Source organism: Aethalodelphis obliquidens, unplaced genomic scaffold, assembly GCF_003676395.1.
Source record: "Aethalodelphis obliquidens isolate GAN/ISIS:26980383/991018 unplaced genomic scaffold, ASM367639v1 scaffold45, whole genome shotgun sequence".
Classification (NCBI taxonomy): domain Eukaryota; kingdom Metazoa; phylum Chordata; class Mammalia; order Artiodactyla; family Delphinidae; genus Aethalodelphis; species Aethalodelphis obliquidens.
The window spans coordinates 13,934,677-13,946,262 of NW_020837989.1; the positions used below are offsets into that span (position 1 = coordinate 13,934,677).

Below are 11,586 nucleotides of genomic sequence, written 5' to 3' on the forward strand. Positions count from 1 at the left end.
GAGAGAGAGAGAGAGAGAGAGAGAGAGAGAGAGAGAGAGAGAGAGAGGGACAGAGAGAGAGAGAGAGAGGGAGAGAGAGAGAATAGTAATCAAGATCCTTGCATACCAGAATGACTGGGGAAATGCATGTATAGAAAAAGATATAATGGCTGTCTCTGTCAGGTAGGATTTGAGGGTAATTTTTTACTACAGTTGTTATAAGAGCTGGCTATTGGAATTAAAAAGTCTAGTTTTGAATCCTGGCACCACCATGGACAAATCATTTTAACCCAAATATGTTTCCACATTTTTGTAATGGAGAGGATGATAAAATTGACCTCCTAAAGAATTGTAGAGAGAATAATGTGAGATAATTCACATTAAAGACTTAAAACAGTGTTTTACACGGTAATATTCAAAAGGCTATTATTTATGTTTTTGGAAATTTTCAGTAGTTAATATATACCCATGTATTACATATGACATTTTAGAATTAATGAATTTCAACAAATAATAAATATACAGGATTTTTAAAGGTGCAAAGGTACAAAAGTTTATAACCTGAAAATTAAGTCTTTTACTTCTCCTGTCTCTGGGTCCCTTTACCTATATAATGGTGTATATAATGTACGTGTATATATATATACACACATGCACATAGATATGCATACATATTCTAAAAAGCATAGTCACGGTGGGTGCATATGGTATATACTATTCTGAATATTAGATTTTTTCTTCCCCACTGAATATTTCTTGATTATCATTTCTTACGAGTACAGACAAAACTGCCTCACACCTTTAAAAAGGTGCAGAGTAGTCTGTGCCTATATCACAGTGTAGTTACTGATAGCTGTTTATATTTTGTTTTGGTTTCTACTTTTTGCTATTAAAATAATGCTGTAGCGAATTCTATATTTTATAGCTAGAAAAATAGTATTTTTTTAAGCATGTATTGGACTAGCGTGGTAAGTCATGAGAATGAGAGCTATGTGTAGTTGAACCTTCACCTTTGATTTGCTTTTAATCAAGATGTTCAGTTAATTTAAAAATTAGATTTAATTTTAAAATCTCAATAATGAGGTCATTAGATTTTTTATATTTTTCAAAAGGGAATTAAAAATTTTTAAAGATAATTAGACTAAAAGATCTCTAAGGCTTCTCAGCTCTCATTTTTAAAGTAACTTACTTTTACAATAGTTACTTTACTTCTTTATTTCTTACCATTGATAGCTAAGTCATATTTTTCTGGAACATAGTAAAACAGGTCTTTAAAAGATATTGCTTCAATATCCTTCTGTTCCCTGTTGTTTTCATCACTAAAAAAGCCATGGTAAGGTTTCCTTCTAAAATGCAAGATTTGTTATAGTACATAGCAAAGGAGACAATAGGTATACAATTACTTTGAAAAATTAAAAGCACTATTTAGATGCAAGGTGTGCTAATAATGTTTGTATATTCAGAAAGCTTTCACAAAAAAGAAGCTTGATTTTTTTCCACTTTTTGAAATTGATGGTTGTTCTTAAAGAGATTTACCCACTTGCAAAAAATAACATACTACAGAGAAGAAAGAAGAATGATTTTATACTCATTCATTCTCATGGAGAGATCTGAGTTACAGTGGAAAATTAACGTAACATGCAGTACAAAGTCTGTCATCCTGAGTTTTTATTCATAGTCTTGGGCATAAATTTTATTTCACAGCTATCTTTATGTATGCTCACTAAAGGGGAAAGTACAAGAAAACGTTTACGTTTTCATTTGTTGACCTCCTGATGTTTAAAAACTTAATAGTTTGTGAAATGCTTAAGCACTGCATAAGTGAGTTTTAACATCATCAGGAAAATTCTCTGTAAAATGCAGACAACTTATTGTAGATAATCAGCTTGATCTTACTAATTAATTTCAACCACCGTTTATAAAAACTGGCAAAGAGATATCCTGGGAATTGCATGACTAAGATTTTCTGCCTGTTGGGAGTATCAGTTTGGGGCGTTGACATAATTCTGAGAAATGTAACTTACTTTTATTGTAGACAGTATGCTGGCTATGACTACTCGCACCAAGGCCGGTTTGTCCCTCCAGACATGGTGCAGCCACAACAGCCGTACACCGGGCAGATTTTCCAGCCAGCTCAGGCGTATACTCCAACTACGCCTCAGCCATTATATGGAAACAACTTTGAGGATGAGCCACCTTTATTAGAAGGTACGATTGGTTGCAACACTTGATAGTACTCTATAGTACCCAGCTGGTCAGTGAAAATAAATCTTAGTTTGGAGAAGTTACCCTTTTCTTTAAAAGAATAATACTGTAGAAAACAGTTTTCTACTAAAGTGACTCATTTTGAACAGAGTGTATATGAAACCACATTGAGCCAGGAGGACCAGATTTTTAATAGATCTTTATAAAGTGATAATAAAGTATGTCAGTATATGAGCAGAGTAACTTTTACTTCAGATTATTATTGAAATTCTATCAGTGGAAGAAATGAGAGGAAATAGCGTGGTATTGATTATTCTGCATGGAAATAAGCTGACAGAGCTAGTAACATCACTGAAAAGTATGGTGTTTTTCAAATTGTATCCCGAAACACAAAAAGCAGTAGCTCTAAAGTGTTTCTTGTTTTTTGATCAGATACGCTTTGAAAGTCTAGTGAAAGCTATGCATACTCTCCTCAGAAAAAGGCACACACATGCAGAGAGACATAGTTTTGTATACATTTTCACAGGGACTCCAGCGTTCCTGAAGCCTCAGGTATAGAGTCCCTTACTGTTAACACTGTTCATATATTCTTTGCTATGCAGACATAGCAGAGTGTCTGTTTCATCATGTCCATACCTGTTTCTAACATCAGACCAGAAATTGGATATTTGTGGAATAAACACCATAATCAGTAAAGACTGATATTGAGGACTCACCAAAATAATATCATCTGATATTGCTAGATCACTCTTTTGATATTGGTGGTTTCATTTTTTCTCCTGTTACAACATAGATTCTGGTAAACTAAAAGTATATCACAAATCCTGATTGACTTCCTTATTTTCTTTTTCTTTAGAATTAGGTATCAATTTTGATCACATCTGGCAAAAAACACTCACCGTGTTACACCCATTAAAAGTAGCAGATGGCAGCATCATGAACGAGACTGACTTGGCGGGACCGATGGTGTTCTGCCTTGCTTTTGGAGCCACACTGTTACTGGTAAGATGTTAGCTGCAGCTCTCAGTGTGAGATCAGATGTTCCACCAAGAGCCTTTATTGAGACTCTGCTTATACAGTCAAGTCTTTGATGTGTCTTAAATAGTATTGAGTTGTTTGAATTTGTACCTGTTCATTACTTCTCCACTGATAATAGATATAGTGTATTTAGAAAGCATTTCTTGTTTCACTAAGTGCTTCAGTTATTAGGGAAAAAATATTAATAAATATCGTATGGCTTTAGTCTCTCATCAAAATTCCTTCCTTTCAAAAACTGACAAAACTTTTAGCTTATTGCTATTTTTTAAAATTTCATCATTGGGTGGTGTTTTGTTGTAGCAATGCTGGTCTTCTATATACTGTTTTAACATTTAATGAATTGAAACATTAAAGGCAACAGGTTTTAGTCCCTATCTCCCATCTCCCTAAGAATGTTAAAGCATATTGAAAATGAAAAGTTGTAAAGATAATTATTACTGTTTGTTTTATTTTATGTCGTTTCTGAATTAGAAGAGGTAAATGACATAATGGATCGAAGATGGACTTTTTAGTCAGAAAAACTGGGCGTGAACTCAGTGCTCCTACTCTACCCTTGAGCAAAGTCATTTCATCCTTCACCTCCCTCTCATAGATAATACTATGCTTCCCACCTAACAAGTTTGTTTTGGAGATTAAGCAAGACAGGTTATGTGAGGACACTTTGAAAAGTTTAAAGCTCTGTATAAGTATAAGGTTTTATTATTACTATATGAGTGCATTAGTGAACTCAGCTGAGCCCTTTTAAACTTCTACACTCTTACTCAAGTATTTACAAACAAATATTGATTCTAACAAAAATCCCAAGGATTTTGCTATTTAATGTAATCTGTGGAGACATTCTCCCAATTGAGTTTTATATGTCAAACATCTGACAAACCAGGAACTTTTTAAAGGCTTCTCTGTGGACTGATTTTAGTGATAGCATAACAATGTTTGTTCACATAGCTGGACTAAGAATACTAACTACAATTAAGCTAACATTCACTGCCCTAAGACTGTTCAGTGCTGTCTTTTATAAGAGCAGAATCTTTAAGGTTTGTGTTTGTTTGTTTGTTTGTCAGAGAACTGTATAAAGCAACCAACAATTTGGAAGAACAAAGAAGAAAATATATTCCATTATATTCCTCTTGCCCAGTTATTAACCACTTTTCTTTTCTCCTCCCCTCCTCACAGAACCCTGGCTTCCTGCTTCTCTTGGCTTCCTTTCTCCTAATTCCTCTAACACCCATGTAAAGTGAATAATGAGATTATTTCTGCTGTTAAAAAGATTATAGCTACATCTGCCAATGAGAATAAATTGCTTCAGGGCAATTTTGATGGAATTTGCGTACTTTCAAGTGATACTAGTTACTATCCAAACATCTGAATGGCTTTCCATCTTGTCTCTGTAGTTTATTTGCTTAAAATCAGCCAGATTTATTTTTAGAAATCTGCTACTTTAGGTGATCATACCATGATTTTATATCTTTGCTGAATTCTGTGCCAAGCTCAAATGGTAACTAGAAAATGAAAAACAATATCTGTGTGTTGGGAGGTGGATATTTTAAACTTCTTAAGAAGGATATAAAAGCCAGTCTGCTCACTGTTTTACTTCTCCGTATAAAGAATAGGTACCTTTGTGGATTTTAATGCTCACAAGTTGTATATCTTCTGTGAGTGCCATTTCAGGTGAAAGAAGCCAAAAATAACTATTTTGTCCTTAACCTGTAATCTTTTCTTTACCCATAGGCTGGCAAAATCCAGTTTGGCTATGTATATGGGATCAGTGCAATTGGATGCCTAGGAATGTTTTGTTTATTAAACTTAATGAGTATGACTGGTGTTTCCTTCGGTTGTGTGGCAAGTGTCCTTGGATATTGTCTTCTTCCCATGATCCTGCTTTCCAGCTTTGCAGTGATATTTTCTTTGCAGTAAGTGCTGGTCTTTATTTTGGGGGTTGATTGACTAATTCTGTGTAATAGGATTTACCTCACCATCAGTTAGAGATAAATCACTGATTCAACAACATATTAGATAGTGCCTCTTATATGTGAGGACTGTGTTTTATATTTCTCAGTGATGAATAATGGAAGTGAGAATAAGTTTAAAAATCTTTTATACCATCTCTCTTTTACCTATGATAAAGAATTTAGTTTTTTGTGTACTTAGCAGTGTCCATAAACAAATTGAACAGTGGTGATTGTTAACTTAAATACTGCATGGAAAAGGTCAAGTTGTTTAGAATTATACTTACCCTCTCTTTGATATTTTTTATACCATATCTGACTTCTTCCCTGGTGGCGCAGGGCTTCCCTGGTGGCGCAGTGGTTGAGAGTCCGCCTGCCGATGCAGGGGACACGGGTCCGTGCCCCAGTCCGGGAAGATGCCACATGCTGCGGAGCGGCTGGGCCTGTGAGCCATGGCCGCTGAGCCTGTGCATCCGGAGCCTGTGCTCCGCAAAGGGAGAGGCCACAAACAGTGAGAGGCCTGTGTACCACAAAAAAAAAAAAAAGATATCGGGCATATGCTAAGTGGATGAATAATAAACACATATTCTCTCTTTAGCAGCTTTTTAACTAAAAATGGAGCATTCTTTTTATGGAAGAGGCTGTTACAAGCCTACCGTGTTCCCAGATGTACACAGCTTTAAATATGTGTTATTTTAAAATAATATTTTAGGTAAGGTTAAAAATAAAGGTATAGGGCTTCCCTGGTGGCGCCGTGGTTGGGAGTCCGCCTGCCGATGCAGGGGACGCGGGTTCGTGCCCCAGTCCAGGAAGATCTCACATGCCGCGGAGCGGCTGGGCCCGTGAGCCATGGCCGCTGAGCCTGCGTGTCTGGAGCCTGTGCTCCGCAGTGGGAGAGGCCACAACGGTGGGAGGCCTGCGTACCGAAAAAAATAAAAAAAACTTAAAAATAAAATTAAAAATAAAGGTATAAGTACAGCTAATAACATTACTTCTCATGGCCAGTGCACAGATGCTCTCTCAACAGTTCAGGCTCCTCCTTGTGGCTAGTGCTGGACGACCAAAGATTGAGCTTTGTTACACTTTGAAAATGAAAGTTTAGGAGAAGAGTATATATCACCTATTTGGTAGTAGAGATTTGGCAGGATGATGGCCTCACAGTGTCCCTGCTTCACTCTTCTCATTTGTTAAGATCGATACATTTACATTCAAATTTTACACACAGTATTTTCTACTGAAACAGCGTTTTCCCACCGGAGTTAGTTTTGCAACCGGGGGACACTTGGCAATGTCTGGAGACAATTTCAGTTGTGAAAAACTGTGGGAGGCATGGATGCTCCTGGTATTTTATGGCTGGAGGCCAGGATGCTGCGTCACTTCCTAACGATGGACAGATACGCCCCCACAGCAAAAGTGCATCCACCCCAAATGTCAGTGCTGCCAAGGCTGAGAAATTGTGCTTGATTAAGGAGCAAGATGTGTTATAGATGAGCTTTTTATCACATGAAATAATGGAATTCACTGTGAGGTACATTTCAGTATTTGAAAAACATCTTGATTATTTCTGCGGATATCTACATGTGAATTTTTAAGTGCTTTTTTAAAACTTATGTAACTAATCTCATCTACTGTTTCTCTCCCCTCGCCCTGTTTTTCCTTGTCGGCTACAGAGGAATGGTAGGAATCATTCTCACTGCTGGAATTATTGGATGGTGTAGTTTTTCTGCTTCCAAAATTTTTATTTCTGCATTAGCCATGGAAGGACAGCAACTTCTAGTAGCATATCCTTGTGCTTTGCTATACGGAATCTTTGCCCTAATTTCTGTTTTTTGAACTGAATTTATCTCGGATGTGGACATCATTGGGCCAAATAGCAAAAAGGACTTTGAACTCTTAAGTTGGACCAGCAAAGTGCTACAGTACAACTCTCGTGCAGATCTGATGTTTGACTCTTGGAGCAATGGAAGTAAATACGTATCTTTTGTTCATTTTTATAGAACTTTTGAATACTATATTGGATTTACCTGCAGTATGACTAGGTTTAAATGTTTGTGCTAATACAAATAAGAAGTGCTATTTCTTTCGTGTTCCTGCAGCCTTAGAAAAACAGCTCTTCTCCTTGCTAACATAATGTTTTTGATGGATTTTTATCAACTGTGGGAAACTAAGACTTATTGGAGAAATATTTTCCAAGGAGTTAGGAAATAAAAATTACCTGTATTGTCAAGTCAGGTGCAGTTGAAGCAAAAAAGTGATCCCAATGTAAAGTTTTATGAGTTTGCACTTCAAAAGTTTGACAGTCCTCTAAATTATCTCATGGAATTTTAGCTAAATTCAGCGATACAAGTAGTTCACAGTCTACCTTATTGTAGATGGGAAATGTGAACTTCTCTTCAGATACTAGCATTAACTAAACCACAGTGACCTAGACTCTGCATTAATGCTCATAATTTGATCTCCATGTTTCCCAGGAAAAAGAAAATCACTAACCTTTTTTGCGAAGAATATTTAAAATGTCACAGTTTCAGTATTGCAGTTTCAATGTAAAGTACATTTGATGCTTATTAATTAAAATTTTCCCAGTTGATTTAAAGTGTGTTGTTGAGTTTACTTTTGCTAACCCACTGTTCTCGGTGTTCCATTTTCTTTAACTAGGGTCTGGTTTTGACTTGTATTCCCAATTTATTTTAAGCTTTAAGAATAGTGGTCATCTAGTATAGAATCAAAAAATGAGATTAAACAAAAAGTAGTTTGCTTTGAGTTACATTATTTCCTTGTGTTGAATTTATTTGGTTAATATTGTCATGTTCTCTTGTCAGAAAGTCTGTAAGAAAATACCATATCTTGATGATTGGCTTTTTCTGGAGCCAGATTCTGATTTTGGACAAAGCTCAGTTATGAGAAAGATGCCATACTGGGAGGGAAAATGTTGCTCTTTTTTGTTTTTTTTTTTTTTTAAGAGGAGGCTTTCAGACTAAATAAAAAGAAATGCCACGCTGACATATTCATGGTTCTTTTTTAGAGCTAGTGTTCAACCATAAAAGGTTAAAATAATAAAACATACTTCTTACAAGAAGATCATGATTTCTGATCTCTGGAATTACATAAATTTGTTTTCCTTCATTAATATTTAATCTTCTGGAGGAACGTACTCACTAGTAATTAGCTATTGGCTGGGTTTTTAAACTTACCAAATTGTTTTAGAATATTTTTTATTATAATCCTTGGATAGTATCTTTTTTGCCTTTTTCAATTCATTTTATAAGTGTAAACAGTTCTTCCTAAGGTAAATGTAATGGGTGCCTTCTGTTAATATCCAGTTCTTCCTAATGAAAAGGGTAGATAATGCTTTGGGAATTAAAATCTCCCTCGGTTAGTTAGACTTAAGACCATTAATCTTCAGCTAAATTCCCCAAATGGATCAAACTGTTTTCTTATTTTTTTGCCTCCACCCCCAACAAAATAATTTTTAGTTTAAATCAATAATGTAGAGATTTTTGTTGTTAGTTGTCTTTTATTTAACCCCAAAATGATTAGTTGCAAAACTATTTTATATTCTGTCAGAATGGGTACACAGTGGAATTGCCTTTGATACAAGAGTTCTCAAGTTTGCTTGTTTACATGAAGAGGCATGCGTGACCAAAATTTCCCTTTTATAAAACTCTCTCATCAAAAATACAGTATATGTAGCCATATTTGTGCATACTTTAAAAACGGACATAACTGTGTCTCAGAAATACGATGTGGTAATGTTTTTCTCTAGCATCGGAATAGCTTTCTGCTGCTTCAGCTAAGTACCAGGAAGAGCATATGGTTTGCTTTTAGGTCCATTTTATACCCAAACCATGGATGTACCTTTAAGTACTGGAGATGCTCTCAGCATCACTAAAAGCTTAACCCAGTGACTGTCTCTGAGTAAAACTCTTTGTGAGTGGATTTTTCAGGTTCACTCACTCAAGCGAGTGTGTTTATGCAAGCATGTATGCCAAAGACATGCAGTTGATTTTACATATAGTATAAATGTATATTTTACAACTTTGCTGTAATACGTTTACCAATGGGTGTTTTCAGGAGCTGTATAAGAAAGCTTATAGAAATAGGCATTCTTTTGCCAGATAAAGTTATGCAGATAATGAAAAATTCTGTAAATCTTTAAACACTGTCCTTACATACTGGTCATCCAATCAAAGAGAATTTTTTAAAATGTATGTAATGATTTGACTTGGGATGGGATCTAAGTACTATGCATATGACATTTTGCAACTATAATAGGCATTGCTCAACTCAAATATATTCCAAAACTAAGTGAGGACAGTTATCTCTGTAATGTTATAGGATACTCAGACCCAGTCATGAAGAATTATGGGAAATCAAGATGATATTTGGAGATCTGCCTGTTGTCATATAGAGCATATCTAATGTAATGACTTGAACAATTTGCTTAACTTGCCGTGTGGGAGAAAAAATTATATATGACACAGTGCTTAGCCTGTTGTAAAGTTGTGCCAAAAGTTTTCCAAAAAAACGTAACTCGGTGTAGATCATCACATGAAGAGTACTTACCAAAGAACAGCACTGGGCCTTCCTTCAAGACTTTAGCTAGAGCAAGCTTCCTACCCAAACAGTAGCCCCAAGTGAAATCTGTCCTCGCAAAGTATCCACTGATTCATCCTGTAGTGTCAAATTCCAAATCACCAAATGAACTCAATTATTGTAAATCTCAATTTATTTGAAAATGAAAGCTTAAGTTATTCCTCAAGCAATGTATTTGTATCTTAATAATATGCTTGTTTTCAAAGTAACTTTAAGAATGAAGCATTTAGTAGTAGGCAAAAACACAAGTACTTTTTTAGTCACAGTAGTTAATGAGAGTTTCTTGTTTTCTTTTTAGAATGTATTTAGGATTTGGGGGAAGGAGTGGCAATAACAAGATTATCAGGGTCTATTGGAAATGCCCTAAGGAAAAATTGTTTCATGTGCTTTAATGAGTAGATAAGTATGATCTGTCATTAGCTTGTCAAGCATACAGTGTTGACTTTCAAACATCTTAAAGCCTGTCCTCACCACTTTCTCCACAATCTAGGCTGTTATTAGTTGACACCACCAATGAAGAAATCACTGACTTTTAATCAGTTCTACTTCTGCCACCATCCAAATTATTGAAGTTTGAATTTTAGTGCATTATTAGTAGTACTTGAATTTCAATAAGTTACTTTGTTCATGCATAAATACCCAGTTTGTAACTGGGCAGTACGTAAAAACAAACATTAAATATTAAATTACTGATTTCTAGAGATTGGCAGATTACCTAGTCAAGTGTTTTATATTATTCTATTCTATTATCTTGGAATGGTGACCATAAAACCTGAAGAACGAAGTCAAGACAGTGTGTAGTTCTGACTTTTGCATCACAGATAGGAATATTTCTTCCTGTGCATGAAGTTCCTAGTCTAGTTAATAAAGAACATTACCTGCTGATGGAGCACAATGTCCTGTGTTTGTGCAAATAAATTAAAAAGATTACGTACGCAAATGAGGACTAATTAAATATAGAGTTCTCCTAATTTAAAAGCACAAATACTTCCTTGAGCACATTAGGTTCTAAAAATCGGATATTACATTTTTCATGAGTTTTATTAGGCTTATCTTGCATACATAATTTTTTTTTTTTCTGAAACTACCACTAAATATGGTGATAGCTTGTAGGGTGATGAATTACGTATTAAGGCGTTATAATCGCTTTTCAACACTTGCAGCACAAAAGAAATTTTAAATATGAGAAAACAAAGGAAGTACTCATAAACATTTAAGATGCTTGTAAATTTATACCTAGTTGGCCTACTCTGATTCTCTTAAAAATAGAGAAAACAACATGGTTATTTCATTTTTTTCCCCAGGTAATTACAGTTCAAACGAATGTCTTTGTAAAATTTAATGACACATTTGCTTGTAGGTTTCAGTTTTGTGATTTTTGATATTATAGGACTTGGTAGCATCTTTTCTCTAGGCAGTCAATGATCCTAAAAGCCCTGTTATTTTAGTGCTTGCTTCGGCAGCACATATACTAAAATTGGAGCGATACAGAGATTACCGTGGCCCCTGCACAAGGATGACACACAAGTTCGTGAAGCGTTCCATATTTTTAAGACCTAAATGTAAGGCCAGACACTACAAAACTCTTAGAGGAAAACATAGGCAGAACACTCTATGACAGAAATCACAGCAAGATCCTTTTTGCTCCACCTCCTAGAGTAATGGAAATAAAAACAAAAATAAACAATGGAACCTAATGAAACTTAAAAGCCTTTGCACAGCAAAGGAAACCATAAACAAGACCAAAGACAACCCTCAGAATGGGAGAAAATATTTGCAAATGAAGCAACTGACAAAGGATTAATCTCCAAAATTTACAAGCAGC

General features: G+C 35.3%; 1 protein-coding gene and 1 non-coding gene across 4 annotated transcripts in view; both read left to right on the forward strand.

Moving 5' to 3' along the window:
- The window catches only part of YIPF5 (Yip1 domain family member 5), a 14,026-nt gene extending 6,722 nt beyond the window's left edge, over positions 1 to 7,304 (forward strand). For all 3 annotated transcript variants that reach the window (XM_027081728.1, XM_027081729.1, XM_027081730.1), the window contains 4 exons: positions 2,015 to 2,187; positions 3,041 to 3,186; positions 4,951 to 5,132; positions 6,839 to 7,304. In XM_027081728.1, the coding sequence (XP_026937529.1) occupies positions 2,015 to 2,187; positions 3,041 to 3,186; positions 4,951 to 5,132; positions 6,839 to 7,001 (664 nt within the window). In that variant the 3' untranslated portion in view covers positions 7,002 to 7,304. The remainder of the gene's footprint in view (positions 1 to 2,014; positions 2,188 to 3,040; positions 3,187 to 4,950; positions 5,133 to 6,838) is intronic.
- A 3,904-nt stretch (positions 7,305 to 11,208) lies between these two features.
- Positions 11,209 to 11,312, forward strand: LOC113606939 (U6 spliceosomal RNA). The gene has a single exon (XR_003427769.1). It is a non-coding gene; the product is annotated as a U6 spliceosomal RNA (small nuclear RNA).
- Positions 11,313 to 11,586: the final 274 nt, after the last annotated feature.